Source organism: Salmo salar, chromosome ssa05 (genome assembly GCF_905237065.1).
Source record: "Salmo salar chromosome ssa05, Ssal_v3.1, whole genome shotgun sequence".
Taxonomy (NCBI): Eukaryota; Metazoa; Chordata; class Actinopteri; order Salmoniformes; family Salmonidae; genus Salmo; species Salmo salar.
Genome location: NC_059446.1, coordinates 32,905,933 through 32,931,746, shown reverse-complemented (window position 1 = coordinate 32,931,746; position 25,814 = coordinate 32,905,933). Strand labels below are relative to the sequence as shown.

The following is a 25,814-nucleotide window of genomic DNA, read 5'->3' as shown; positions in this document are numbered from 1 at the left end:
CACCCACCTTTACCGAAAACACACAAGGGCACACTCTACCCTCTCTCTACCCCCCCCCCTTCCTCCCTCTCCCCCTTTCCACAGTTCTTATCTTACTCTCTCTATTCTAGCTGATATTAGTCAGCTGGAAAAATCCAAAAACAAACACGGAACTGCCTCTATCCCCATGTGTGTGTCCTCACACAGAAACACTAGGGAACACATAGACAAAAGACCACAACACAGACTGAGAGAGGTCTAGTCAGGTACTATTGACCTCAGGCAATCCTGTAACCCCTGACCTTTCTCCTGGCTTTAGACGACAGACCAGTTAAGCAACCTCTCTTCGTGTAGCTATATTTACTGTAACACTCAGTCCAAAACATTCACACACCCATTCAATCACGCTCACAAACGAATACCTGCTGCATGCTGGCACACACACACCAAACGACAGTTTGTCCTTTCTCTTGCTGTTGTACTCACAACCCTAGTGCCTCCCACATAGTTTGGCACAAACTCTAATAAACCCAGGGAGAATGCACACACACACACACACACACACACACACACACACACACACACACACACACACACACACACACACACACACACACACACACACACACACACACACACACACACACACACACTGTTCGGCATGAGGAGTTGTGTCCTGCTGCCACCCCACCCCTTCTTCTCAGTGGCATGGCTTTCCACACACACACACCACACACACACACACACACACACACACACACACACACACACACACACACACACACACACACACACACACACACACACACACACACACACACACACACACACACCACACACACAAACACTATCAATCTTTATTGACATTCACTCCTCTCCATTTATCTCTCTGACCCCGGTCTATGATGAGTCTGTTCCCCAACTGGGCTGGGCTGGACCAGCGTGGACCGGGTTTCATAAGGGTGTTGTTAGAACTTATGTCAGCACTGGGGCACAAGGTCTGGGGCACAAGGACACACGCAGACATAGACAGCCCTTCTATTTGAGTGGTTGTAGTGGCAACACTGCCCATGTTGTTGTGGTTGTAATGTTTTCGTCCTGATGAGGGAGGTCACTTCAGTTTGGTTTGTTGAACAAACTCTCCATTCTAACCTGATGCCATTGTTTTTCTAGTCGAGCCCAGGGGATTGCCATTCAACATATAACGCTTAGCTCTGTTTTATTGTGAACTTTACAGACGAAACCTACATTGGATTCAGACCACATATTCTCAGCATCATGGCTAGATAGATATCATGTCATGCGGCTTGATTTAGGACATTCAATTTATTTAAAGACATTCAATTTATTTAGGGACATTCAATTTATTTAGGGACATTAGATTTATTTAGGGAGATTCGATTGTAAAGGTACATTGCTTGCTTGTAAAGTTTCACTTTTCTATTTCAAATGCAGACACCTTGTTCTACCAACCTCCGTCAGAGTTTTGGTTGACAGATAGTGTAGATGTTAAAGGGGTCATATTGAGTTATGGTTAACCCTACACACTTATTCTTTTTTTATAGGGTGAAATTGAAATGTTTATTACAGAATAAATATGAAAAGCGTATGCCGTTCGGATGCCAAGCAGTTGCCATACCAGGCGGTTGCATCACTGCCTGGTTTGGCAACTGCTCGGCATCCGACTGCAAGGCGCTACAGAGGGTAGTGTGTACAGCCCAGTACATCACTGGGGCCAAGCTTCCTGCCATCCAGGACCTCTATACCAGGCAGTGTCAGAGGAAGGTCCTAAAAATGTAACAGTTAATCAAATGGCTACCCGGATTATTTGCATTGCACCCCCCCCCCCTGTTTTTTTTACGCTGCTGCTACTCGCTGTTTATTATCTCATAGTCATTTTATCCATACTTACATGTACATATTACCTCGACTAACCTGTAGCCCCACACATTGACTCGGTACCAGTACCCCCTGTATATTTTATTCTAAAATGGATTTAAAAAATACAGTTGAAGTCGGAAGTTTACATACACTTAGAACTCATTTTTCAACCACTCCACAAATGTCTTGTTAACAAACTATAGTTTTGGCAAGTTGGTTAGGACATCTACTTTGTGCATGACACAAGTAATTTTTCCAACAATTGTTTACAGAAATTGTATTAAAATTAAAAACAGAAATACCTTATTTACTTAAGTATTCAAACCCTTTGCTATGAGACTCGAAATTCTCCTTCTTTAGGGACCCTAACATCGACTCAAGTACACGTTTTGTCTCTCTCACTCCATCTTTCTCCCCCCCTCTCTTTCTTTGTTTCTCTCAGACACATTTGCTTTGTCACTCGTCAGTCGTCACACACTTTTCACAGCTTTTCGATCTATCCTAGAATGTATTTTCATATCCGTGTAACATTTCCAGTAATTCCCATGTACCTGACAGTAAAACCTGCTGGGTCATCCCTCTCTCCTAAACTCACATGTTTCCACTGACCCTGGCTGGCCAAAAAGGGAAGTCACATGTGCTTGAAGGACATGCGTTAAATGTGTGCTTTCTAGGCTCCTGTCAGAGAAACGGTGGGAATATTGCCTCCTGCACACACACACACACACACACACAGAAGCCAAGACGTCTCACTGTGCTGTACAGTTACAGGCAAACGTCAAGACTGGTATTTAACACGGCTATACTAACTTTACTTTGACATTTGTAAGAGATACAATCTTCTCTGTGTTTTTTTTTAGCACATGACCCCTCTCACTAGCATTCCCAAAATCCGCCAGAGATCATCCTGGTATATCTGAAGCATTACACGTTGTCTGCAACGCCAGGATGTGAAATATTTGCCTTCTAGGAACCCATCAATGAGGACGGGTGTTTCAGGTGTCTTTTACGAGTCCAGCGTCATGTCGGAACACGGCCAGGAACAGTTTTACCACGTGCTCGCCAGCAGTGGAGGCTGCTGAGGGCAAGACGGCTCCTAATAATGGCCAGAGTGGAGCGAATGGAATGGCATCAAACACGTGGAAACCATTTGTTTGATGTACACTACCGGTCAAAAGTTTTAGAACACCTACTCATTCAAGTGTTTTTCTTCATTTTTACTATTTTCTACATTGTAGAATAATAGTGAAGACATCAAAACTATGAGATAACACATATGATTCCATAGAATGTACATATAATTCCAGAGAATGTACAGAGCATTGTCGTCAATCACATGGCTGATGGATGGGTGACTATTAGAGAATGTCTGTGCTGAGAATGGCCCAGCTCATGAACAGTACTCTTAATGAATATCATTGGGTCTCAAAAAAATATGTAATAATGCTTCAATCCTTCTGCCTCTATGAAATGTCTATTAATAACTTTATAAAACTTTATTAAATGATCAGAAGTATTTTCAGTATGATAATACTTCCTCTGCCAAAGTGGTTCTGTAGATACTGTACTGTAGTAAACCTGTGTTGGGCTTATATTTTACTCAATACCTTTGTGCTCTCTGCTGGTGAGCTTGCATTAATGCACTCAGTCAAGACTTTCCTAATGCAGTGTGTCTGTTCTCCGATTGTATCAATATGTATTGATTGTGGTCAAATTATCAATGTTTGAGACTGTTCATGAATGTATCCCTCTCTCTTTCTTTCTCATCCCCTGTTCCCCACCCCTTTCTCCCTCCAGATACCCAACATGTTTGGCAGTCGGACCTCCACCATCATGTCTCTGATGATTGGCTCCTACGCCTCTTCTGCCGTCACCTTCCCGGGAGTCAAGGTAAACATGATGATGTCGTCAGAGATGGACACACATTTGTTACTGTTGCCTCGTGTCACTCATACAAATAGAGTACATGTTCAGCCTTCATATGTTATGTGAAGAAGTCAATGAGGTGTCCAAAGTAAGTTATACTTTTCTCTACTAATAACACCCCATGTTCTGTCCCTCTCTAAGCTGATCTATGATGCAGGCATGTCGTTCCGGGTGATTATGTGGGTGTGGTCGGGTCTAGCGGGCTTCGTCTTCCTCAACTGTTTCTTCAACTGGCCAATAGAGTCCTTGCCCACGCCGGACGAGGTCGACTACATGTCAGTACAACACTGAAATAACATTACTACGTCATAGCACGGATTTAAAAAATAATGGCTATTGTAATATTTTTATCATAACACTTCCACGATGCTAGAACAATATAGATACAGGTGAATTCGGAAGTTTACATTCACCTTAGCCAAATACATTCAAACTCAGTTTTTCACAATTCCTGACATTTAAACCTAGTAAAAATTCCCTGTCTTAGGTCAGTTAGGATCACCACTTTATTTTAAGAATGTGAAATGTCAGAATAATAGTAGAATGATTTATTTCAGCTTTTATTTCTTTCATCACATTCCCAGTGGGTCAGAAGTTTACATACATTCAATTAGTATTTGGTAGCATTGCCTTTAAATTGGTTAACTTGGGTCAAACGTTTCGGGTAGCCTTCCACAAGCTTCCCACAATAAGTTGGGTGAATTTTGGCCCATTCCTCCTGACAGAGCTGGTGTAACTGAGTCAGGTTTGTAGGCCTCCTTGCTCGCACACGCTTTTTCAGTTCTGCCCACACATTTTCTATAGGATTGAGGTCAGGGCTTTGTGATGGCCACTCAAATACCTTGACTTTGTTGTCCTTAAGCCATTTTGCTACAACTTTGGAAGTATGCTTGGGGTCATTGTCCATTTGGAAGAAACATTTGTTACCAAGCTTTAACTTCCTGACTGATGTCTTGAGATGTTGCTTCAATATATCCACATAATTTTCATACCTCATGATGCCATCTATTTTGTGAAGTCCCTCCTGCAGCAAAGCACCCCCACAACATGATGCTGCCACCCCTGTGCTTCACGGTTGGGATGGTGTTCTTCGGCTTGCAAGCCTCCCCCTTTTTCCTCCAAACATAACGATGGTCATTATGGCCAAACAGTTCTATTTTTGTTTCCTCAGACCAGAGGACATTTCTCCAAAAAGTATGATCTCTGTCCCCATGTGCAGTTGCAAACCGTAGACTGGCTTGTTTATGGCAGTTTTGGAGCAGTGGCTTCTTCCTTGCTGAGCGACCTTTCAGGTTATGTCGATTATAGGACTCGTTTTACTGTGGATATAGATAGTTTTGTACCTGTTTCCTCCAGCATCTTCACTGTTGTTCTGGGATTTATTTGCACTTTTTGCACCAAAGTACGTTAATCTCTACGAGACAGAACGCGTCTCCTTCCTGAGCGGTATGACGGCTGCGTGGTCCCATGGTGTTTATACTTGCGTACTATTGTTTGTACAGATGAACGTGGTACCTTCAGGCGTTTGGAAATTGCTCCTAAGGATGAACCAGACTTGTGAAGGTCTACAATTTTATTCTGAGGTCTTGGCTGATTTCTTTTGATTTTCCCATGATGTCAAGCAAAGAGGCACTGAGTTTGAAGGTAGGCCGTGAAATACATCCACAGGTACACCTCCAATTGACTCAAATTATGTCAATTAGCCTATCAGAAGCATCTAAAGGCATGACATAATTTTCTGGAATTTTCCACGCTGTTTAAAGGCTACAGTCAACTTAGTGTATGTAAACTTCTGACCCACTGGAATTGTGATACAGTGAATTATAAGTTAAATAATCTGTCTGTAAACAATTTTTGGAAAATGTACTTGTGTCATGGACAAAGTAGATGTCCTAACCGACTTGCCAAACCTATAGTTTGCTAACAAGACATTTGTGGAGTGGTTGAAAAACAAGTTTTAATGACTACAACCTAAGTGTATGTAAACTTCCGACTTCAACTGTATGTGAAAACATGATCATGTTACCATACTTTAATCCAACATAAGAATAACCGAAGCAAATAAACAACTTTCTTTCTTTTCCTCCTCAGTAAGAAGTTAGCGTTGACTGATGTGTCTGGAGACCATAAGGGGGTGGGGGAGAGTTTGAGTCAGAAGAATGGAGACCTGAAACACTCCACTGAGAAACTCCCAGCCATAACACAGAGTGAGTCAAGAACACACACCTGAAAACAGAACACTGCTCTTGCTCACAAACACATCCCATATACGCATATTAACTGTCTGCCCAACTCTCTCTCTCTCAGACACCATCCCATTCCGTAGGTCCGTGTTCTCGCCCATCTTCCTGTGGAGTCTGGTTACCATGGGGATGACCCAGCTCAGGATCATTTTCTATATGGGTGCCATGAACAAGATGCTGGAATTCCTTGTCACCCATGGCAACCCTTACTGTGAGTAACAAACTAACCACACCAACTGACAAACCAGACTGTGACAGTCAACTGACAAACCAGACCGTGACAGTCAACTGACAAACCAGACCCTGACAGTCAACTGACAAACCAAACTAACTGACAGTCAACTGACAAACCAGGACGGGACAGTCAACTGACAAATCAGGACGTGACAGTCAACTGACAAACCAGACCGTGACAGTCAACTGACAAACCAGACCGTGACAGTCAACTGACAAACCAGACCCTGACAGTCAACTGACAAACCAAACTAACTGACAGTCAACTGACAAACCAGACCGTGACAGTCAACTGACAAACCAGGACGTGACAGTCAACTGACAAACCAGGACGTGACAGTCAACTGACAAACCAGGACGTGACAGTCAACTGACAAACCAGGACGTGACAGTCAACTGACAAACCAGGACGTGACAGTCAACTGACAAACCAGACCGTGACAGTCAACTGACAAACCAAACCCTGACAGTCAACTGACAAACCAGACCCTGACAGTCAACTGACAAACCAGACCCTGACAGTCAACTGACAAACCAAACTAACTGACAGTCAACTGACAAACCAGGACGTGACAGTCAACTGACAAACCAAACTAACTGACAGTCAACTGACAAACCGGACCCTGACAGTCAACTGACAAACCAAACTAACTGACAGTCAACTGACAAACCAGGACGGGACAGTCAACTGACGAATCAGGACGTGACAGTCAACTGACAAACCAGACCGTGACAATCAACTGACAAACCAGACCGTGACAGTCAACTGACAAACCAGACCCTGACAGTCAACTGACAAACCAGACCCTGACAGTCAACTGACAAACCAAACTAACTGACAGTCAACTGACAAACCAGACCGTGACAGTCAACTGACAAACCAGGACGTGACAGTCAACTGACAAACCAGGACGTGACAGTCAACTGACAAACCAGGACGTGACAGTCAACTGACAAACCAAACGAACTGACAGTCAACTGACAAACCAGACCGTGACAGTCAACTGACAAACCAGGACGTGACAGTCAACTGACAAACCAGACCGTGTCAGTCAACTGACAAACCAGGACCTGACAGTCAACTGACAAACCAAACTAACTGACAGTCAACTGACAAACCAGACCGTGATGGTCAACTGACAAACCAGACCGTGTAAGTCAACTGACAAACCAGACCCTGACAGTCAACTGACAAACCAGACCCTGACAGTCAACTGACAAACCAAACTAACTGACAGTCAACTGACAAACCAGACCGTGACAGTCAACTGACAAACCAGGACGTGACAGTCAACTGACAAACCAGGACGTGACAGTCAACTGACAAACCAGGACGTGACAGTCAACTGACAAACCAGACCGTGTCAGTCAACTGACAAACCAGGACGTGACAGTCAACTGACAAACCAAACTAACTGACAGTCAACTGACAAACCAGACCGGGATGGTCAACTGACAAACCAGACCGTGTAAGTCAACTGACAAACCAGACCCTGACAGTCAACTGACAAACCAGACCCTGACAGTCAACTGACAAACCAAACGAACTGACAGTCAACTGACAAACCAGACCGTGACAGTCAACTGACAAACCAGGACGTGACAGTCAACTGACAAACCAGGACGTGACAGTCAACTGACAAACCAGGACGTGACAGTCAACTGACAAACCAGGACGTGACAGTCAACTGACAAACCAGACCGTGACAGTCAACTGACAAACCAGACCCTGACAGTCAACTGACAAACCAGACCCTGACAGTCAACTGACAAACCAAACTAACTGACAGTCAACTGACAAACCAAGACGGGACAGTCAACTGACAAATCAGGACGTGACAGTCAACTGACAAACCAGACCGTGACAGTCAACTGACAAACCAGACCGTGACAGTCAACTGACAAACCAGACCCTGACAGTCAACTGACAAACCAGACCCTGACAGTCAACTGACAAACCAAACTAACTGACAGTCAACTGACAAACCAGACCGTGACAGTCAACTGACAAACCAGACCGTGACAGTCAACTGACAAACCAGGACGTGACAGTCAACTGACAAACCAAACTAACTGACAGTCAACTGACAAACCAGACCCTGACAGTCAACTGACAAACCAAACTAACTGACAGTCAACTGACAAACCAGGACGGGACAGTCAACTGACAAATCAGGACGTGACAGTCAACTGACAAACCAGACCGTGACAATCAACTGACAAACCAGACCGTGACAGTCAACTGACAAACCAGACCCTGACAGTCAACTGACAAACCAGACCCTGACAGTCAACTGACAAACCAAATTAACTGACAGTCAACTGACAAACCAGACCGTGACAGTCAACTTACAAACCAGGACGTGACAGTCAACTGACAAACCAGGACGTGACAGTCAACTGACAAACCAGGACGTGACAGTCAACTGACAAACCAGGACGTGACAGTCAACTGACAAACCAGGACGTGACAGTCAACTGACAAACCAGACCGTGACAGTCAACTGACAAACCAGACCCTGACAGTCAACTGACAAACCAAACTAACTGACAGTCAACTGACAAACCAGACCGTGACAGTCAACTGACAAACCAGGACGTGACAGTCAACTGACAAACCAGGACGTGACAGTCAACTGACAAACCAGGACGTGACAGTCAACTGACAAACCAGGACGTGACAGTCAACTGACAAGCCAGGACGTGACAGTCAACTGACAAACCAGGACGTGACAGTCAACTGACAAACCAGACCGTGACAGTCAACTGACAAACCAAACTAACTGACAGTCAACTGACAAACCAGACCGTGACAGTCAACTGACAAACCAGACCGTGACAGTCAACTGACAAACCAGGACGTGACAGTCAACTGACAAACCAAACGAACTGACAGTCAACTGACAAACCAGACCTTGACAGTCAACTGACAAACCAGGACGTGACAGTCAACTGACAAACCAGACCGTGTCAGTCAACTGACAAACCAGGACCTGACAGTCAACTGACAAACCAAACTAACTGACAGTCAACTGACAAACCAGACCGTGATGGTCAACTGACAAACCAGACCGTGTAAGTCAACTGACAAACCAAACTAACTGACAGTCAACTGACAAACCAGACCGTGACAGTCAACTGACAAACCAACACACTATCATGATTCCCTCCATGTAAATGTGTTCTAATAAAGTTGTCCTGTCCTTTCTTTCCTTAGCTTCTGTTTTGATCGTCGAGGCAGAGGAGAAAGGTGAGATGTCTCCTGGTGAAAGAAGCGCGTTTCCTTGTCGTGTGTGTGTGTGTGTGTGGAGGTGTGTGTGTGTGTGTGTGTGTGTGTGTGTGTGTGTGTGTGTGTGTGTGTGATGATCATCCCATGTCCTCCATCACTTGATCTAAAGATATTATGAATAACCAGACACTGACAATGATTTATGGTGAATGAGAATCAATTCAAACACAAAAAGAAAGACGCCCAGGGTCCCTGCTCATCTGCGTGAATGTGCCTTAGGCATGCTGCAAGGAGGCATGAGGACTGCAGATGTGGCCAGGGCAATAAATTGCAATGTCCGTACGGCCTAAGACAGCACTACAGGGAGACAGAACAGATAGCTGATTGTCCTCGCGGTGGCAGACCACGTGTAACAACACCTGCACAGGATCGGTACAGCCGAACATCACACCTGCAGGACAGGTACTGGATGGCAACAACTGCCCGAGTTACACCAGGAACGCACAATCCCTCCATCAGTGCTCAGACTGTCCGCAATAGGCTGAGAGAGGCTGGACTGAGGGCTTGTTGGCCTGTTGTAAGGCAGGTCCTCACCAGACATCACCGGCAACATCGTCGCCTATGGGCACAAACCCACCGTCGCTGGACCAGACAGGACTGGCAAAAAGTGCTCTTCACTGACGAGTCGAGGTTTTGTCTCACCAGGGGTGATGGTCAGATTAGCGTTTATCGTCGACGGAATGAGCGTTACACCGAGGCCTGTACTCTGGAGTGGGATCGATTTGGAGGTGGAGGGTCCGTCATGGTCTGGGGCGGTGTGTCACAGCATCATCGGACTGAGCTTGTTGTCATGGCAAACTCAACGCTGTGCGTTACAGGGAAGACATCCTCCTCCCTCATGTGGTATCCTTCCTGCAGGCTCATCCTGACATGACCCTCCAGCATGACAATGCCACCAGCCATACTGCTCGTTCTGTGCGTAATTTCCTGCAAGACAGGAACGTCAGTGTTCTGCCATGACCAGCAAAGAGCCCGGATCTCAATCCCATTAAGCACATCTGGGACCTGTTGGATTGTAGGGTGAGGGCTAGGGCCATCCCCCCCCCAGAAATGTCTGGGAACTTGCAGGTGCCTTGGTGGAAGAGTGGAATAACATCTCACAGCAAGAACTGGCAAATCTGGTGCAGTCCATGATGAGTAGATGCACTGCAGTACTTAACGCAGCTGGTGGCCACAGCAGAAATGACTTACTTTTGATTTTGACCACCCCTTTGTTCAGGGACACATTATTCAATTTCTGTTAGTCACGTCTGTGGAACTTGTTCAGTTTGTCTCAGTTGTTGAATCTTGTTATGTTCATACAATATTTACACATGTTAAGTTTACTGAAAATGAACGCAGTTAACAGTGAGATGACGTTTCTTTTTTTGCTGAGTTTATATCCTAAGGAGTTTGAGTTTGGAGTGTCGGCAATTGGTTTGGCGCCGAAACCTATTGTTGAGCGTCTCCCGGTAAAATTGTTCTCTTTCTTATCGTGTATGTAACAATCAGAAGTTACCTCTGTAATGTGATCGTGTTTAGCAAGTGAAACATTAAGGTGAATCTTCAAAAATGTAAATGGTTACCTTGTTTCCCTCTGATTAAAGAGGGTTCTGTTCATTTCCTGCCAATGGGTTGCGTTCCAGCGCAAGGTTTTTCATTGACAGTAATGTAGTAGTATCTTATCCGTTAAAATTAGAGTATTTATGCTCAGGCAATGATAGAACCTTTATTGATGTGTCTGCTTAAGGTTATTCATGTTTATCATCTGAGGATGTGCATATTGAAATTCAAGTATCCTAATGTGAAACTGGTTCTCATTGGCTGTTGCATTTTGAGCATTTGTATTTAAGCACCTGCCACTTCCTTGTTTGTCGAACAGGACAGGGAACAGGTTGGCATGCTGCTGGGTTTTGTTTAAAGTTTTGATCCAGTTTTTTTTCTTTCTGTTAATACTTGTACGCCGGCTATTATTATCTTCACTTGCAAATGAAAAGCCTAACTCTGGGCAAGAACAATCAGTTCTGACTTGTTCCCTCAGTGTAAAATCATACTGCTGGATCTTTCTCACAGGGTGTCTCAATGTGTGTTCCCTTCTCTCTCCAGTGAGTTTCTACTCGTCCATCTTCGGCACCCTGCAGCTGCTCTGTCTGGTCACCTGTCCTCTGATTGGCTACATTATGGACTGGAGGATGAAGGAGTGTGTGGACGAGACGAAAAAAGACACAGAGACGGAGAAGAGGTGTGAGAAAGAGAGAGGAGGGGGAAGCTGAATGGAAGTAAGAGGTGGGGTAGATGTCTTATCTCATTGTCCCCTGTCCAATCCCACTCAGACCAGCAGACGGGCTGACAAGAGACAAAAAGATCCAGAAAATCACTAATGCCATGAGAGCCTTCATCTTCACCAATCTGCTACTGCTGGTGTTCGGAGTGTGCTGTCTGATAGACAACCTGCGACTCCAGGTACACACACACGTTTTCCTCGTTCATTCGTTACCAAACACACACAAATGCACATACTACCCCACATCCAAATGTCAACACACTCCTTCCCTCTCCCTCTCTCTGTAGATCCTAACCTTCATCCTCCACACCATTGTCAGAGGGTTCATCCACTCCTGTTGTGGAGGCCTGTATGCTGCTGTGTAAGTACTCAACTTCGTCATCATCTTTACATACAGAAATTGACTTGAGAAATAATTGCCCATTCTCTCTCAGATACCCCTCTAACCACTTTGGAACTCTGATTGGGCTGCAGTCGATGATCAGTGCTGTGATCGCCCTGCTGCAGCAGCCCCTCTTCATCGTCATGGTGGGATCCCTGCACGGAGATCCCTACTGGGTGAGAGAGACACACACACACTCAGTTTTCCAGTGCAGTTACCCATACTGTACAAGACTTTGTAACCCCTCACTTGTCTAACTTCCCATATCTCTGTCCCCGCATCAGATCAACCTGGGCATGATCCTCTTCTCATTGGCTGGCTTCTTGTTGCCTGGATACCTTTTCTATCATCGCAGACACCTGATCCAGGAGAAGGAGGCTCAGGACAATAATGCCACCGGCCAGGAGAGAGAGGCTCTCAACCACTCAGCGACCAACGGCCTCAAACACCATAGCAATGGTCACAGCATCCAGTAAGCGTAGGAAGTGGTTCTGGAGCAATGCTAAGGATTTTGGGAACTGTAGGATTATTTGTATCATGTTCATGGTATCTACCAAATCACTAACCACAATATGGTCAAGTAAATTTGATTTTTTTGCATTGTTAGCATTATTGCTGTTGCTGTTGTTGTTGCCTCATGGCTTTATTCAGTCGGTGTCGTGGAAGTTCAACGCTTAAGCCCAAATGAAACTTTAAAGGCAATGTTCCCACGTTGGCGGAGACGGCATTCACGGTAAACGCTGCGTATGTCGGCTCAATCGGAAATGACCACGACTTTTCTATCGCTTCAGCGATGCAGATTGAATAGAGCCCTAAGCCACAGAACTTCCAACCACGATCCACTAACATGTCAGGACTTGAAGTCAAATACTAGTCAATGGAGTTGCTTGAATTGGAATATCTTGATAAGTTATGATCTTTGTTGTTGTTGATGATTTATTTGCTGTGTGGCTAGTCCCAAGACTTCTATGGTACTTGAAAGACCCTTCAGTGGCATGTTTCTCCTTTAATATTTCTCAGTCCATGTTGACAAAGAACACCAAAGAACGATATTCAGATATGAATTGTGCAGCTTCTACTGAAACAGAACAATGATAGTGTGTCAAATATGCTGTGTCACAGACAAAGGATGTATTAAAATGACATGTAAGAAAATGTGAATAGCATAGTTATAAGGTTGTACTATGAGGCTTGGGTGAAATCAGACACCCAGCCAGGAAGAATGCTACAATTAGTTATACCAAATATTATGCCATTGCTTTTTGTATTGCAATCATATTTTTCTCCGAACATTTATCGCATAAACCAACATGCATACAGATACACGAACACACGCGTGTGCATGTGCTGGCTCTTGCGCTCACTCTCTTTCACAGACAGACAGACTGACTGACGAGACACTAACTACCTCTTCTATTCCCTAACCGGCTCTCTACAACCGAGACCCATTTGTGTGCCTGCGTGAGTGTACCGTGTTTGTAGATTTGTCTTTTCATTGGTCAATTTATCACTCATTAGCCATGTAATATGTAGATGTTTTATTTTTGGTATGATCATTTTATTTTTCAAACAATATAAACATATACAGACAAAAGACAACGCCTAGATTGTTTAAAGATTAACGAAGTGGAGTCATATCGTTCATTCTCCACTGAACTCTCATTTCAAGATTTTGTTTTAAAACATGAAAACAGTGTGACACTTCACATCCAAAGCTGAGACTGATTTTGAAAAGTAGACAGATGCAATGGTAATGTGTCAAATACTTTTACAGCTTTGTGACCAGGAATTAACTTGTGTGTAAAACGATATGTATTTACTATATATATATATATATATACCTAAATATGTATTAACTGTCTGTACCTTTCATATGCAGACGTGTTAAAAAGGGGATTGTGTTATTATTAGCCGACGTTTTCATTGTAATGCCATAATTATAAATGCTATTCTGATTATGTATGCTTTTGCTGTATTCTCTACCCGGTTAGAGATCATGTATACACAGTGTACAAAACATTAAGAACACTTTCCACGACAGTGTCCAGGTGAAAGCTATGATGTCACCTGTTAAATCCACTTCAGTCAGTGTAGATGACGGGGAGGAGACGGGTTAAAGAAGTATTTTGGTGCCTTGAGACAATTGAGAATTTGTACCATTCAGAGGGTGAATGGGCAAGGCAAAATATTTAAGTGCCTTTGAACGGGGTATGGTAGTAGATGCCAGGCTCACCGGTTTGTGTCTAGAAGTGCAACACTGCTGGGTTTTTCACGCTCAACAGTTTCCAGTGTGAATCAAGAATGGTCCACCACCCAAAGGACATTCAACCAACTTAACACAATTGTGGGAAGCATTGAAGTCAACAATGGGCCAGTATCCCTGTGGAACGCTTGCGACACCTTGTAGAGTCCATGCCCCGACGAATTGAGCCTGTTCTGAGGGCAGTGCAACTCAATATAAGGAATGTGTTCCCAATGTTTTGTAAACTCCGTGTAAGTAGGGCCAAGGATTCTTTCTCATGCAAATACTTCTGGTGTAATGCTCCACTCCCCATACAGATGTGTAACACAACACTGTCTTTAATGTTAAAAGGCAATTTCTCAATATAGTCTGAGGCATTTGTATTATGCATCTGTTAATGTGAATCATTACCATATAGTGACGAAGGGGGGATTGAAATATGTTGTTTTTGTACCGGCCATAGAATTGAATGTAAAACCAGAGACAGACAGTAACAAACTTCACCTGGGAAACCAACGCCATGTCGAGGGTGGCTACAACATAGAAGAAGGATGTGTGAGCCGTTCTACTTCTATGGGCTGCAAAGCCATATGAAATATATCTATATATTTTTTTTAAGTGTACAGCACTTTTCCTCAGGGGCATGTAGCTGATATGTCATAACGATGAACTGTATTGTATCCCCTCCCGATCACGCTCCTTTTACAGCTTTGTTGTGTCAGACGTGAAATGCTATTTTTTTCTGTCATCTCTCATCTGGGGACTAAAGCCAGCTTTTAGTCTCATCAAATAAATAAACAAATATGTAGGAAACTGTCCTGTGACTGTGTGTGCCCTTTGATATTCCTGACAATCTAACAAATGAGTACTTGGCAGAATATTCGTATATAAATTAAAATGTTGAATTGGTGTTTTCAGATTGCAAACACATGCCGCTGCATTTTCCTGACCACGACTTCGCTAGTCACACTTTAGCTGGATGAGAGACCAGATGCCCAGGATTGAATCAGCATGTCACTCAAGGCAACCTTTCAGGCATAGGGGAGAAGCCCATACAACAGAAAGAACAGCAACGCAGCATGGACAATAATAACCAAAGTTTATTGGAATATAATTTGTAGTCAGAGAATATCCCAACCAAATGAAAAAGGGACACTCATCATATACAGTGCCTTTGGAAAGTATTCAGTCCCCTTGAGTTTTTCCACATTAAGTTGCGTTACAGCCTTATTCTAAAATGGATGAAATAAAATAAAAAATTCCTCAGCAATCTACACACAATACCCCATAATGACAACGTGAAAACAGGTTTTTAGAAATGTTTGCAAATGTATTAAAATTAAAAATAAATACCTTATGCAAGTAAGTATTCAGACCCTATGCTATGATATTCAAAATTGAGCTCAGGTGCATCCTGTTTCCATTGATCATCCATGAGATGTTGATACAACTTGGAGTCCACCTGTGGTAAATTCAATTGATTGGACATGATTTGGAAAGGTACACACCTGTCTAGATAAAAGGTCCCACAGTTGACAGTGCACGTCAGAGCAAAAACCAAGCCATGTGACCTAATGAATTGTCCGTAGAGCTCCGAGACAGGATTGTGTCGAGGCACAGATCTGGTGAAGGGTACCAAAATATGTCTGCATCATTGAAGGTCCCCAAGAACACAGTGGCCTCCATCATTCTTAATAAATGGAAGAAGTTTGGAACCACCAACACAACCTAGAGCTGGCTGCTTGCCAAACTGAGCAATCGTGGGGAGAAGGGCCTTGGTCAGGGAGGTGACCAAGAACCTGATGGTCACTCTGACAGAGCTCTAGAGTTCCTCTGTGGAGATGGGAGAACCTTCCAGAAGGACAACCATCTCTGCAGCACTCCACCAATCAGGCCATTATGGTAGTGACCAGATGGAAGCCACTCCTCAGTAAAAGGCACATGACAGCCCGCTTGGTGTTTGTCAAAAGGCAACTAAAGGCGACTCAGACCATGAAAAACAAGATTCTCTGGTCTGATGAAACCACAATTCAACTCTTTGGCCTGAATGCCAAGCGTCACCTCTGGAGGAAACTTGGCACCATCCCTACGGTGAAGCATGGTGGCAGCATCATGCTGTGGGGTTGTTTTTCAGCGGCAGGGACTGGGAGACTATTCAGAATCGAGGCAAAGATGAACGGAGCAAAGTACAGAGAGATCCTTGATGAAAACCTGCTCCACATCGCTCAGGTACTCAGACTGGAGGCAAATGTTCACCTTCCAACAGGACAACGACCCTAAGCACACAGGCAAGACAACGCAGGAGTGGCATCGGTCCAAATCTCTGAATGTCCTTGAGTGGCCCAGCCAGAGCCTGGACTTGAACCCGATCGAACATCTCTGGAGAGACCTGGAAAATCGCTGTGCAGCAAAGCCCCCCATCCAACCTGACAGAGCTTGAGAGGATCTGCAGAGAAGAATGGGAGAAACTCCCCAAATACAGGGATGCCAAGCTTGTAGCGTCATACCCAAGAATAAACAATTCTGTAATCGCTGCCAAAAGTGCTTTAACAAAGTATTGAGTAAAGTATCTGAATACTTATGTAAATGTAATATTTCCATTCTTTATTTTGTATACAGTAATCAAATGTATTTATAAAGCCCTTTTTACATCAGCAGATGTCACAAAGTGCTATATAGAAACCCAGCCTAAATCCCCAAACAGCAAACAATGCAGATGTAGAAGCACAGTTGCTAGGAAAAACTCCCTAGAAAAGGCAGGAACCTAGGAAGAAACCTAGAGAGGAACCAGGCTCTGAGACGTGGCAAGTCCTCTTCTAGCTGTGCCGGGTGGAGATTATAAGTACATGGCCATTTGAGGCCAGATTGTTCTTCAAGATGTTCAAACGTTCATAAATGACCAGCAGGGCCAGATAATAATCACAACGGTTGCAGAGGGTGCAACAGGTCAGTACCTCATGAGTAAATGTCAGTTGGCTTTTCATAGCCGAGCATTCAGAGGTCGAGACAGCAGGTGCGGTAGAGTCGAAAAGAGCAGGTTCCCAACAAGGTAGCACGTCCGGTGAACATGTCAGGATTCCCTAGCCGCAGGCAGAATCATTTAAACTGGAGCAACAGCACAACCAGGTGGACTGGAGACAGCCAGTACAAGTCAAAAGTTTGGACACAGCTACTTATTCAAGGGTTTTTTCTTTATTTTTACTATTTTCTACATTGTATAATAATAGTGAAGACATCAAAACTATTAAATAACACATATGGAATCATGTAGTAACCAAAAAAAGTGTTAAATCAAAATATATTTTATATTTGAGATCCTTCAAAGTAGCCACCCTTTGCCTTGATGACAGCTTTGCCCACTCTTGGCATTCTCTCAACCAGCTTCATGAGGTAGTCACCTGGAATGCATTTCAATTAACAGGTGTGCCTTGTTTAAAGTTAATTTGTGGAATTTCTATCCTTCTTATTAATGCGTTTGAGCCAATCAGTTGTGTTGTGACAAGGTACGGGTGGTGTACAGAAGATAGGGCTATTTGGTAAAAGACAAAGTCCATATTATGGCAAGAACAGTTCAAATAAGCAAAAAGAAACGACAGTCCATCATTACTTTAAGACATGAAGGTCAGTGAATCAGGAACATTTCAAGAACCCTGAAGGTTTCTTCAAGTGCAGTCTCAAAAACCATCAAACGCTATGATGAAACTGGTTCTCATGAGGACCGCCACAGGAATGGAAGACCCAGAGTCACCTCTGCTGCAGAAGATAAGTTCATTAGAGTTACCAGTCTCAGAAATTGCAGCCCAAATAAATGCTTCACAGAGTTCAAGTGTGAATCAGGCCTTTATGGTCAAATTCCTGCAAAGAAACCACTACTAAAGGACACCAATAAGAAGAGACTTGCTTGGGCCAAGAAACACAAACAATGGACATTAGACCAGTGATAATCTATCCTTCAGTCTGATGAGTCCAAATTTGAGATTTTTGGTTCTAACCGCCGTGTCTTTGTGAGACGCAGTAGGTGAACAAATGATCTACGCATGTGTGGTTCTCACGTGAAGCATGAAGGTGGTGGTGTGATGGTGCTTTTCTGGTGACACTGTCTGTGATATATTTACAATTCAAGGCACACTTAACCAGCATGGCTACCACAGCATTCTGCAGCTATACGCCATCCCATCTAGTTTACGCTTAGTGGGACTATCATTTCTTTTTCAACAGGACAATGGCCCAAAACACATCTCCAGGCTGTGTAAGGGCTATTTGACCAAGAAGGAAAGTGATGGTGTGTTGCATCAGATGACCTGGCCTCCACAATCACCTGACCTCAACTCAATTGAGATGGTTTGGGATGAGTTGGACCGCAGAGTGAAGGAAAAGCAGCCAACTAGTGCTCAACATATGCGTTAACTCCTTCAAGACTGTTGGAAAAGCATTCCAGGTGGAGCTGGTTGAGAGAATGCCAAGAGTGTGCAAATCTGTCAAGGCAAAGGGTGGCTACTTTGAAAAATATCAAATACAAAATGTAGTAACACTTTTTTGGTTACTACATGATTCACGTGTTATTTCATAGTTTTGATGTCTGCCATTATTCTACAATGTAGAAAACAGTAAAAATAAAGAAAAACTCTTGTATGAGTAGGTGTCCAAACTTTTGACTGGTACTGTAAATGATCAAAAATGTCTAAAAACCTGTTTTTGCTTTGTCATTATGGGTTATTGTGTGGATTGATGAGAGAAAAAAACTATTGAATCAATTTTAGAATAAGACTAACAAAATGTGGAAAAGGTCAAGGGTTTGAATACTTTCCGAAGGCACTGTACTCAATCAGAACATCACAGTGGCCTTCTGTCTGTCATACTGTAACAACATTACTCTACCATGCTCACATCCAATGTGCCACCCACACACTTGACCTTTCTCACAAACTCACATACTGTACAAACAGACATTTGCGTTTCCCTCTCTCACACATGCATAATCTCTCGTATCTGCATACATTCTCACAAACAGTTCCTGATTCTCTTCAAACACACTCACACGCTGCTCCTCACACACACACACGGTGTCTGTCTGGTCTATCGGAGGCTGTTGCTGTTGGGCTGAGAGCCAGCCAAGCCAGGGTGGTCCGGACTGTGGCGGTTCTGCAAGAAGAGGCACAAACACTATAGAAAAAGTCCCAACCCATAGCCATTGGCTTCATCTTTAAATCAATCACCTCCCTCCTAACCCCTAGGCCTCCTATATCCAAACGACAGTGAAAGAGGTGGATAGTGGGTCAGGACAGTAGTCTCACCTTCTTCTTTTTCTTGTCCTTCTTTTTCTTCTTGCGATCGGGGTCGTCATCCCTCTTTTTCTTCTTCTTCTTGGGGTCAGAGTCTGAGGGGGTTTCTGTAAAAACACAAGGAAGGGTTTCAAAGGATGTGGGATGGTGGTGTGTGTGTGTGCGTGTGTGTTACCTTGCGGTATGGGATCTTGTGGTCGGTGGTGTTTGTGCTTGTTTTTGCTCTTCTTCTTTGGGGGCTGGATGTGCATCAGTCTGTACTGCTCTGGTAGCTGGAACACAAACACAGAGAGTTTATACCATCTTCACATCTTCGTTAGCAGTATAGAAATTATACGGCCAAATGTTGATTAATAAAGTTCCCTAGAATGTGTGAGCAGTGTTGGGTTGGTTACTTTCTAAACATAATCCGTTCCAGTTACATGCACAAATTTGTAATCAGTAATGTAACTTTTAGATTACCTAAACTCAGTAACGTAATCAGATGACTTTGTTACTTTTGGAATACTTTCCCCTTAAGAAGTATTAGAAGACAAAAAGGATCCATCAAACGCATTTCGTGTTTCACCATAGTGGTATCTGACTTGTGCCCAGACTCACTCAGGTGGAACAAACTTAAACCTGTGTCTTTTTTCAATGCTGAATTGAATCTCTCTGAGAAAACAGAAAGGTGTTCATTTATTTTTTTCGCAAACATCCATCTGAATTTAAAAGTAGTCCAAGAAGTAATCTAGTTTTTCAAAAGTATCTATAATATATATATTTTTTAATTAGTCTGGTAATGTAACAGATTACCTGTAATCAGTTACTCTCTGTGTGTGTGTGTGTGTGTGTGTGTGTGTGTGTGTGTGTGTGTGTGTGTGTGTGTGTGTGTGTGTTTTACAGGTCCAGTGTGCAGTCTGAAGCCGGTGAGGCTGGCTCCGGTCAGAGGGCTGAAGGAGTTGCCACACACTGGAGGCTTCTCTATCAGAGAGCGCAACGAACTGCCATCCTGGGTGCCAGGACAGTCTATCATACCTAGAGAAAAACAAAAAGATATTTTCACAGACTGGATAGGTGCAGTGAAATGGAAGTCAGCTATAGTAGTACAGTGTCCCTTGAGCAAATTAGGGTTAAGTGACATGTTCAAGGGGACATGGGCAGATTTTTCACCATGTCTCCTCGGGTATTTGAACCAGTGACCTTTCAGTTACTGGCCCAATGCTCTAACCACTAGGCTACCTGCTGCACAGAAGAGAAGTGAAAATGGAGACATTGATTACACAGAGACAGAGGAGAAATGGAGAAGAGGCAAGTGTGTGAGGTATGGGGATACTCAGTGTGATGGGTCCACAGAAATCACTGACATGCACAGACAAAAACACACACAAAGTAAACAGCGCAACTGTGCTGAGTGTGTAGTTCACCTGGTAACTCTGGCAGGAAGTTGCTGAGCTTCTCCTTAACCTTCTTGCCACAGAACTTGTTGTAGGCGTGTTCCAGGTTGTAATGGGTGATTAGGTTGGTGTTGCCCGTCAGCTCATTGCCCACTGTGGGGCAAACACAAAGGATAAGACACTGTCAATACAGTAACAAGATCCATACAGACGTCAATGTCCCATTCAACGGTCCAGAGTGAGTAACTTGTTATGGCTAATGTAGGAACTAGGAAGTGCACTTACAAATTGATAAAGCAAAGATAAACACTATCTGCTAGAGAAATTAGATTACATTCCATACTGACCACAGCACACACTTGGGCTAGGCCTACAGAATGTACCATAAATTAATATACTACCCACTGGGCTACTAGTCAGTAGCCAGTTAGCTCTAGAGCAGGGTTCCCCAAACTCGGTCCTGGGTCCCCCCCTTGGGTGCACGTTTTAGTTTTTGCTCTAGCACTACACAGCTGATTCAAATAATTAAAGCTTGATGATGAGTTGGTTATTTGAATCAGCTGTGTAGTGCTAGGGCAAAAACTAAAACGTGCACCCAAGGGGGGGACCCAGGACCGAGTTTGGGGAACCCTGCTCTAGAGAACCCAACGGAGTAAACTCAGTTTACAGCCTGCCCCCCTTTACAGGTCATTCGTCTATTGAATGGACTAGTAACCAGCTACCACACATGTTAGTTAATATTAGAAAATAACAGAAGGAGCTAGCAAATAATAATATTCCACTCAAGTATGAATAAACATATTACGTACTGCCTACACTGAAATGTTAACTTTACCTGGTAGCTCTCGCAGTAAATAAAAAGGTTCGTTCATTGCTCCCGGCTTCCGTAGAGCAGGCCCCTCATCCCCGTGCTGAGGTGGCATCTGAGCCGCCATCGTGACTTGATTTGGCGGCAGAGGAGGTGGTGGCTTTCCCGGTCCGAATCCCAAAGACGATGATCCGGGAGGTCCCTGAGCTTCATTTTGCCCATACAGATTTGAAAACATTTCCGTCATGTCTATTGCGAGTATCTAATATATATATTTAAAAAATACATCGATTTCCTCCCCTATACTTTTAGTTTTGTACACATTGAGCCACGATTGTCTGACAACTTGTCTCGACTTCTTTGTGGCATATTCGGCGTAGTACCGTAATACCAGCAATATATTTGCCGGTTAAATTGTATTGACAATGGCCCCGATATGAAAGTGTTCGTTTCAAAAGTGAATATTGTATACTTCAATGATGTACTGTTGCTACTAAATGAAAGCAAATGTGTTTGTGTTGCGTTTTTTATTTTGAGTTTATTTAATAACAAAAAGCGCAAGGCAGACATTGGAATAAAATAACTGTTATACTCGTTACAAAAATGCACAGTTTACACATGTCAGGGTTAGAGTTATGATTCAAATTGGTCAAATCCATTCTGCTTTAGAACAGGTCATTCCTCAGGGTTAAACATCAAAGGTTGCAGGAGGGCAGAGGGAGGAAGAGAGCGCTTGGAACTCCGCAAAAGCTGTCTGTGCAGGTGCCTAGAGATGCAGGAAGAAAGAAAGAAACAGTCAAAACACAATATTGCTAAACCAAAGCCAAAACTGACACTGACTCATTCCATTTACAGGCCAGAGGACCTGTGCAGCTCTGTGTCCCCCAATGCAGTGACTCTTCATCTTGCTCACCTTCCACTCGTCCACAGCTGTTGCGATGCGCTGTTCGGTCTGAGCGATGCCCTCCCTGCCTGCCTGCACCCTCTGAGCCAGCACAGCGTTCTCTCGCAGAATCTTCTTCAGCTCCCTCCGCAGGTACGCCTCCTGCTTCAGGTAGTATGGTGTCACAAAACTACACAGGTCCTGCTCAGGCACTCCACTGGGACGCCTGGGGGACATGAAGAGGAGTAGGGTGAACAGAAGTGGCCCTGGACACTGATCTAAGGTCAGATTTTACACATACATTTTACACATAAATGGATGTAATGGCATACAGGGCAATCCAAGATGGAGGAAGACACTAGGCACAGCAGCATAGAGACAAACAAAGAGGCCAACATCCTCTTTGATGGTGACAGTGACTAACCATGCAGGGTCTTGGCTGTTCTTAGCAGCTTCTTCTAGCTTGTTCAGCTCATCCAGTTTGCACTGTAGCTCCCCCTCTTCGATCAGTTTATTGATGTCATCCTGTATAAGTGCCACACACACACACACACACACACACACACACACACACACACACACACACACAGAGTCAAAAGTCTAACATTCCCTCATATGAAGTGTACTTAAGGGATGGTGACCAACCTGTATAGTCCTCTGTAGGTCTTCTATGAACTGCTTGTGGATGTTCTCTGTCACCTGTGGGTTCTTCTTGTAGAACGGATGGAACGTGTGGGCAAATCTGTGAAAACTGACGACAGGTTCAGACAGATTTAGCTGTCTAGTTTCCCCAAGGGTGCAACATTGTTCAGCTCAACGTAATATATAGCCAAATGTATCACTCACACACTACTTACTTTGCATCGGATATAAACTTCTGTAGGCTCTTCTCCATTACTTTGTTGAACAGCAATAGCCTGTTCCTCCGGGGTTCGGCTCCGTCTGACCGGCGAGAATCATTTCCATGACCCGACGACTGAGACGAAACATCTCCTGTAGCATTACTAGACTGATCCTCCACGTTATCGCCTGAACTTTTAGCACCTTTGTGACGAATTTCCTCCTGAGTTGTTTCACCAGCTTCTTCCATGTTTTAACTTTTTTTGTTTTGTTTTACGGTACCCGCCAAAGCGCTAGAAACCTGCAAGAAACGCCCGTCTACGGAACGCCAACATGTACAAAAAGTTGCTTTGTCATTGTACGCATGCGCAGACAGGTGTTCTATGTTACGTTCATTCACGTTGAGCAATCTTTGGTTGTGCTTTTGCTACTGTCACTTTGCTCAAACTCCTTTCTTTCTATTCTCTATGTTGCATGCTGCGCGAACATGGGGCTGATCACCGGAGTTATTGCTTTCTTTTACCACTTACCTCAAATATACAAATGGCTCTTCAAGCCTTATTACATATTGTCTACATTGATGTCCACTGCATTCCTCATACTTAGGAAGTGTCCGGGACTTTGCGAAAACCTGAACACTGAACGGGAGGACCGGAACCCATGCGACTTTGACTGGGTCAGTATCAGGGCAGCGTTGCAGCGCTGTTTCGCTAAATCTTTTGGGTTGTGGTGTTACTGTAAATATTTATTTTACAATACTTTGTATGTAATATTGTGGGGCCTGTCTTACAGAGAGAAGTGGAGATTCTTATGTTTCTCGGTGCGATTGTCATGATGAAGAACAGGAGAGCCAGTAAGTTCTGAATGAATGACACAGGTTTGGCCAGGTGGCAGGTGTGAGCCCACTGTTGTCACTGAAAATCTCTCATGTGTTTACAGTATAAACAGTAAACATCAGAACACACACATGCACCGGCAACTTGCCCTACAAACCCTCACATACTATAAACCAGTTAAGGACATGTTGATCTGCTGAGGATGGGTTTGCTCTTGACAATCTGTTTGTTTTGTAAACATGAGAATACAGTTGATTGTAACGGCACTGTTTATTTCGTTCACTCGTTATTGCCCTCTCTACTCCTCCCCCTTATCTCCCCCCCACCCCTCTCTCTCTGTCATGAACCCTAACCTTTCTCCTATTCTCCAGTCACCATAGAGCAGCATGCAGGGAACCTGTTTATGTTCAGTAAGGTGGCCAACGTCATCCTCTTCTTCAGGCTGGACATCAGACTGGGCATCCTCTACTTCCTACTGTGTATTGGTGAGCTGACATACTGTCATACTACCCTTAATGTCACTGCTATCAGTTATTCTGCATTATAACTAGTGGCCAGAGGAAGTTGTTGGACTCCTTGTTAAGACAAGACAATGCATGCTTCAGGGTTTCAGTTGGACTTTGACTTTGTTAGTCGAAACCAACTAGTCTGTCTATGCCCTGTGAGTGATCTTGGCAGCATAGGTTAGGAGTTAGAGCTAATACCAAGTATACTGAACAAAAATATAAATGTGACATGAAACAATATCAGTCAATTTAAATCAATTCATTAGGCCCTAATCTCTGGATTTCACATGACTGGACAGGGGTGCAGCTATGGGTGGGTCTTGGAGGGCATAGGCTCATCCACTTGGCAGCCAGGCCCACCCACTAGGGAGCCAAGTCCAGCCAATCAGAATGTGTTTTTCTCACAAGGCCCACCCATGGTTACACGTGGTCTGCGGTTGTGAGGCCGGTTGGAAGTACTACCAATTCTCTAAAGAGACATTGGAGGCAGCTTATAGAGAAATTAACATTACATTATCTGGCAACAGCTCTGGTGGAAAATCCTGCAGTCAGCATGCCAATTGCATACTCCCTCAAAACTTGAGACATCTGTGGTATTGTGTTGTGTGACAAAACTGCACATTTTTAAGTGACCTTTTATTGTCCCTAGTATAAGATGCACCTGTGTAATGATCATGCTGTTTAATCAGCTTGTTGATATGCCACACCTGTCAGGTGGATGGATTATATTGGCAAAGGAGAAATGCTCACTAACAGCAGTGTAAACAAATTTGTGCAAAACATTTGAGAGAAATAAGCTTTTTGTGCGTATGGAAAATGATTTCCGCTCATGAAACATGTTTAC

General features: G+C 43.8%; 4 protein-coding genes across 6 annotated transcripts in view; 2 read left to right on the top strand and 2 right to left on the bottom strand.

The window, feature by feature from the left end:
• slc43a1a (solute carrier family 43 member 1a) overlaps positions 1–15,256 on the top strand; it is a 33,383-nt gene extending 18,127 nt beyond the window's left edge. For both annotated transcript variants that reach the window (XM_014199545.2, XM_014199546.2), the window contains exons 6-15: positions 3,658–3,750; positions 3,928–4,061; positions 5,878–5,993; positions 6,094–6,240; positions 9,481–9,513; positions 11,638–11,773; positions 11,865–11,994; positions 12,103–12,176; positions 12,250–12,373; positions 12,482–15,256. In XM_014199545.2, the coding sequence (XP_014055020.2) occupies positions 3,658–3,750; positions 3,928–4,061; positions 5,878–5,993; positions 6,094–6,240; positions 9,481–9,513; positions 11,638–11,773; positions 11,865–11,994; positions 12,103–12,176; positions 12,250–12,373; positions 12,482–12,673 (1,179 nt within the window). In that variant the 3' untranslated portion in view covers positions 12,674–15,256. The remainder of the gene's footprint in view (positions 1–3,657; positions 3,751–3,927; positions 4,062–5,877; positions 5,994–6,093; positions 6,241–9,480; positions 9,514–11,637; positions 11,774–11,864; positions 11,995–12,102; positions 12,177–12,249; positions 12,374–12,481) is intronic.
• A 3,827-nt stretch (positions 15,257–19,083) lies between these two features.
• med19a (mediator complex subunit 19a) lies at positions 19,084–22,284 on the bottom strand. 2 transcript variants are annotated; one of them, XM_014199544.2, is made up of 6 exons: positions 21,933–22,284; positions 21,128–21,250; positions 20,605–20,738; positions 19,897–19,993; positions 19,734–19,828; positions 19,092–19,581 (listed from the first exon to the last, which is right to left on the bottom strand). In XM_014199544.2, exons 1-6 carry the CDS (start codon positions 22,150–22,152, stop codon positions 19,516–19,518), a joined length of 735 nt encoding a protein of 244 aa, XP_014055019.1. In that variant the 5' UTR covers positions 22,153–22,284; the 3' UTR covers positions 19,092–19,515. The 2 variants fall into 2 exon arrangements, with proteins under 2 accessions (XP_045574043.1, XP_014055019.1); XM_045718087.1 differs by having other exon boundaries at positions 19,084–19,581; positions 19,734–19,993.
• A 155-nt stretch (positions 22,285–22,439) lies between these two features.
• pmf1 (polyamine modulated factor 1) lies at positions 22,440–23,933 on the bottom strand. The gene is given in 5 exon segments (NM_001146599.2): positions 22,440–22,671; positions 22,819–23,014; positions 23,213–23,313; positions 23,434–23,539; positions 23,646–23,933. Coding segments are annotated over 5 exon segments (714 nt in total). The 5' UTR covers positions 23,879–23,933; the 3' UTR covers positions 22,440–22,593.
• Positions 23,934–23,992: 59 nt separating this feature from the next.
• The window catches only part of LOC106604663 (thioredoxin-related transmembrane protein 2-B), a 3,530-nt gene continuing 1,708 nt past the window's right edge, over positions 23,993–25,814 (top strand). Inside the window, exons 1-3 of the mRNA XM_014199542.2 lie at positions 23,993–24,304; positions 24,421–24,481; positions 24,836–24,949. Of these exons, the coding sequence (XP_014055017.2) occupies positions 23,993–24,304; positions 24,421–24,481; positions 24,836–24,949 (487 nt within the window). The remainder of the gene's footprint in view (positions 24,305–24,420; positions 24,482–24,835; positions 24,950–25,814) is intronic.

Coding starts and splice junctions, on each gene's coding strand:
- med19a (XM_045718087.1), bottom strand. CDS start 22,152: ATGACGGAAATGTTTTCAAATCTGTATGGGCAAAATGAAGCTCAGGGA. Junction 21,251..21,932: donor TTTACTGCGAGAGCTACCAG/GTAAAGTTAACA, acceptor TTTGCCCCACAG/TGGGCAATGAGCTGACGGGC. Junction 20,739..21,127: donor CTTCCTGCCAGAGTTACCAG/GTGAACTACACA, acceptor GTTTTTCTCTAG/GTATGATAGACTGTCCTGGC.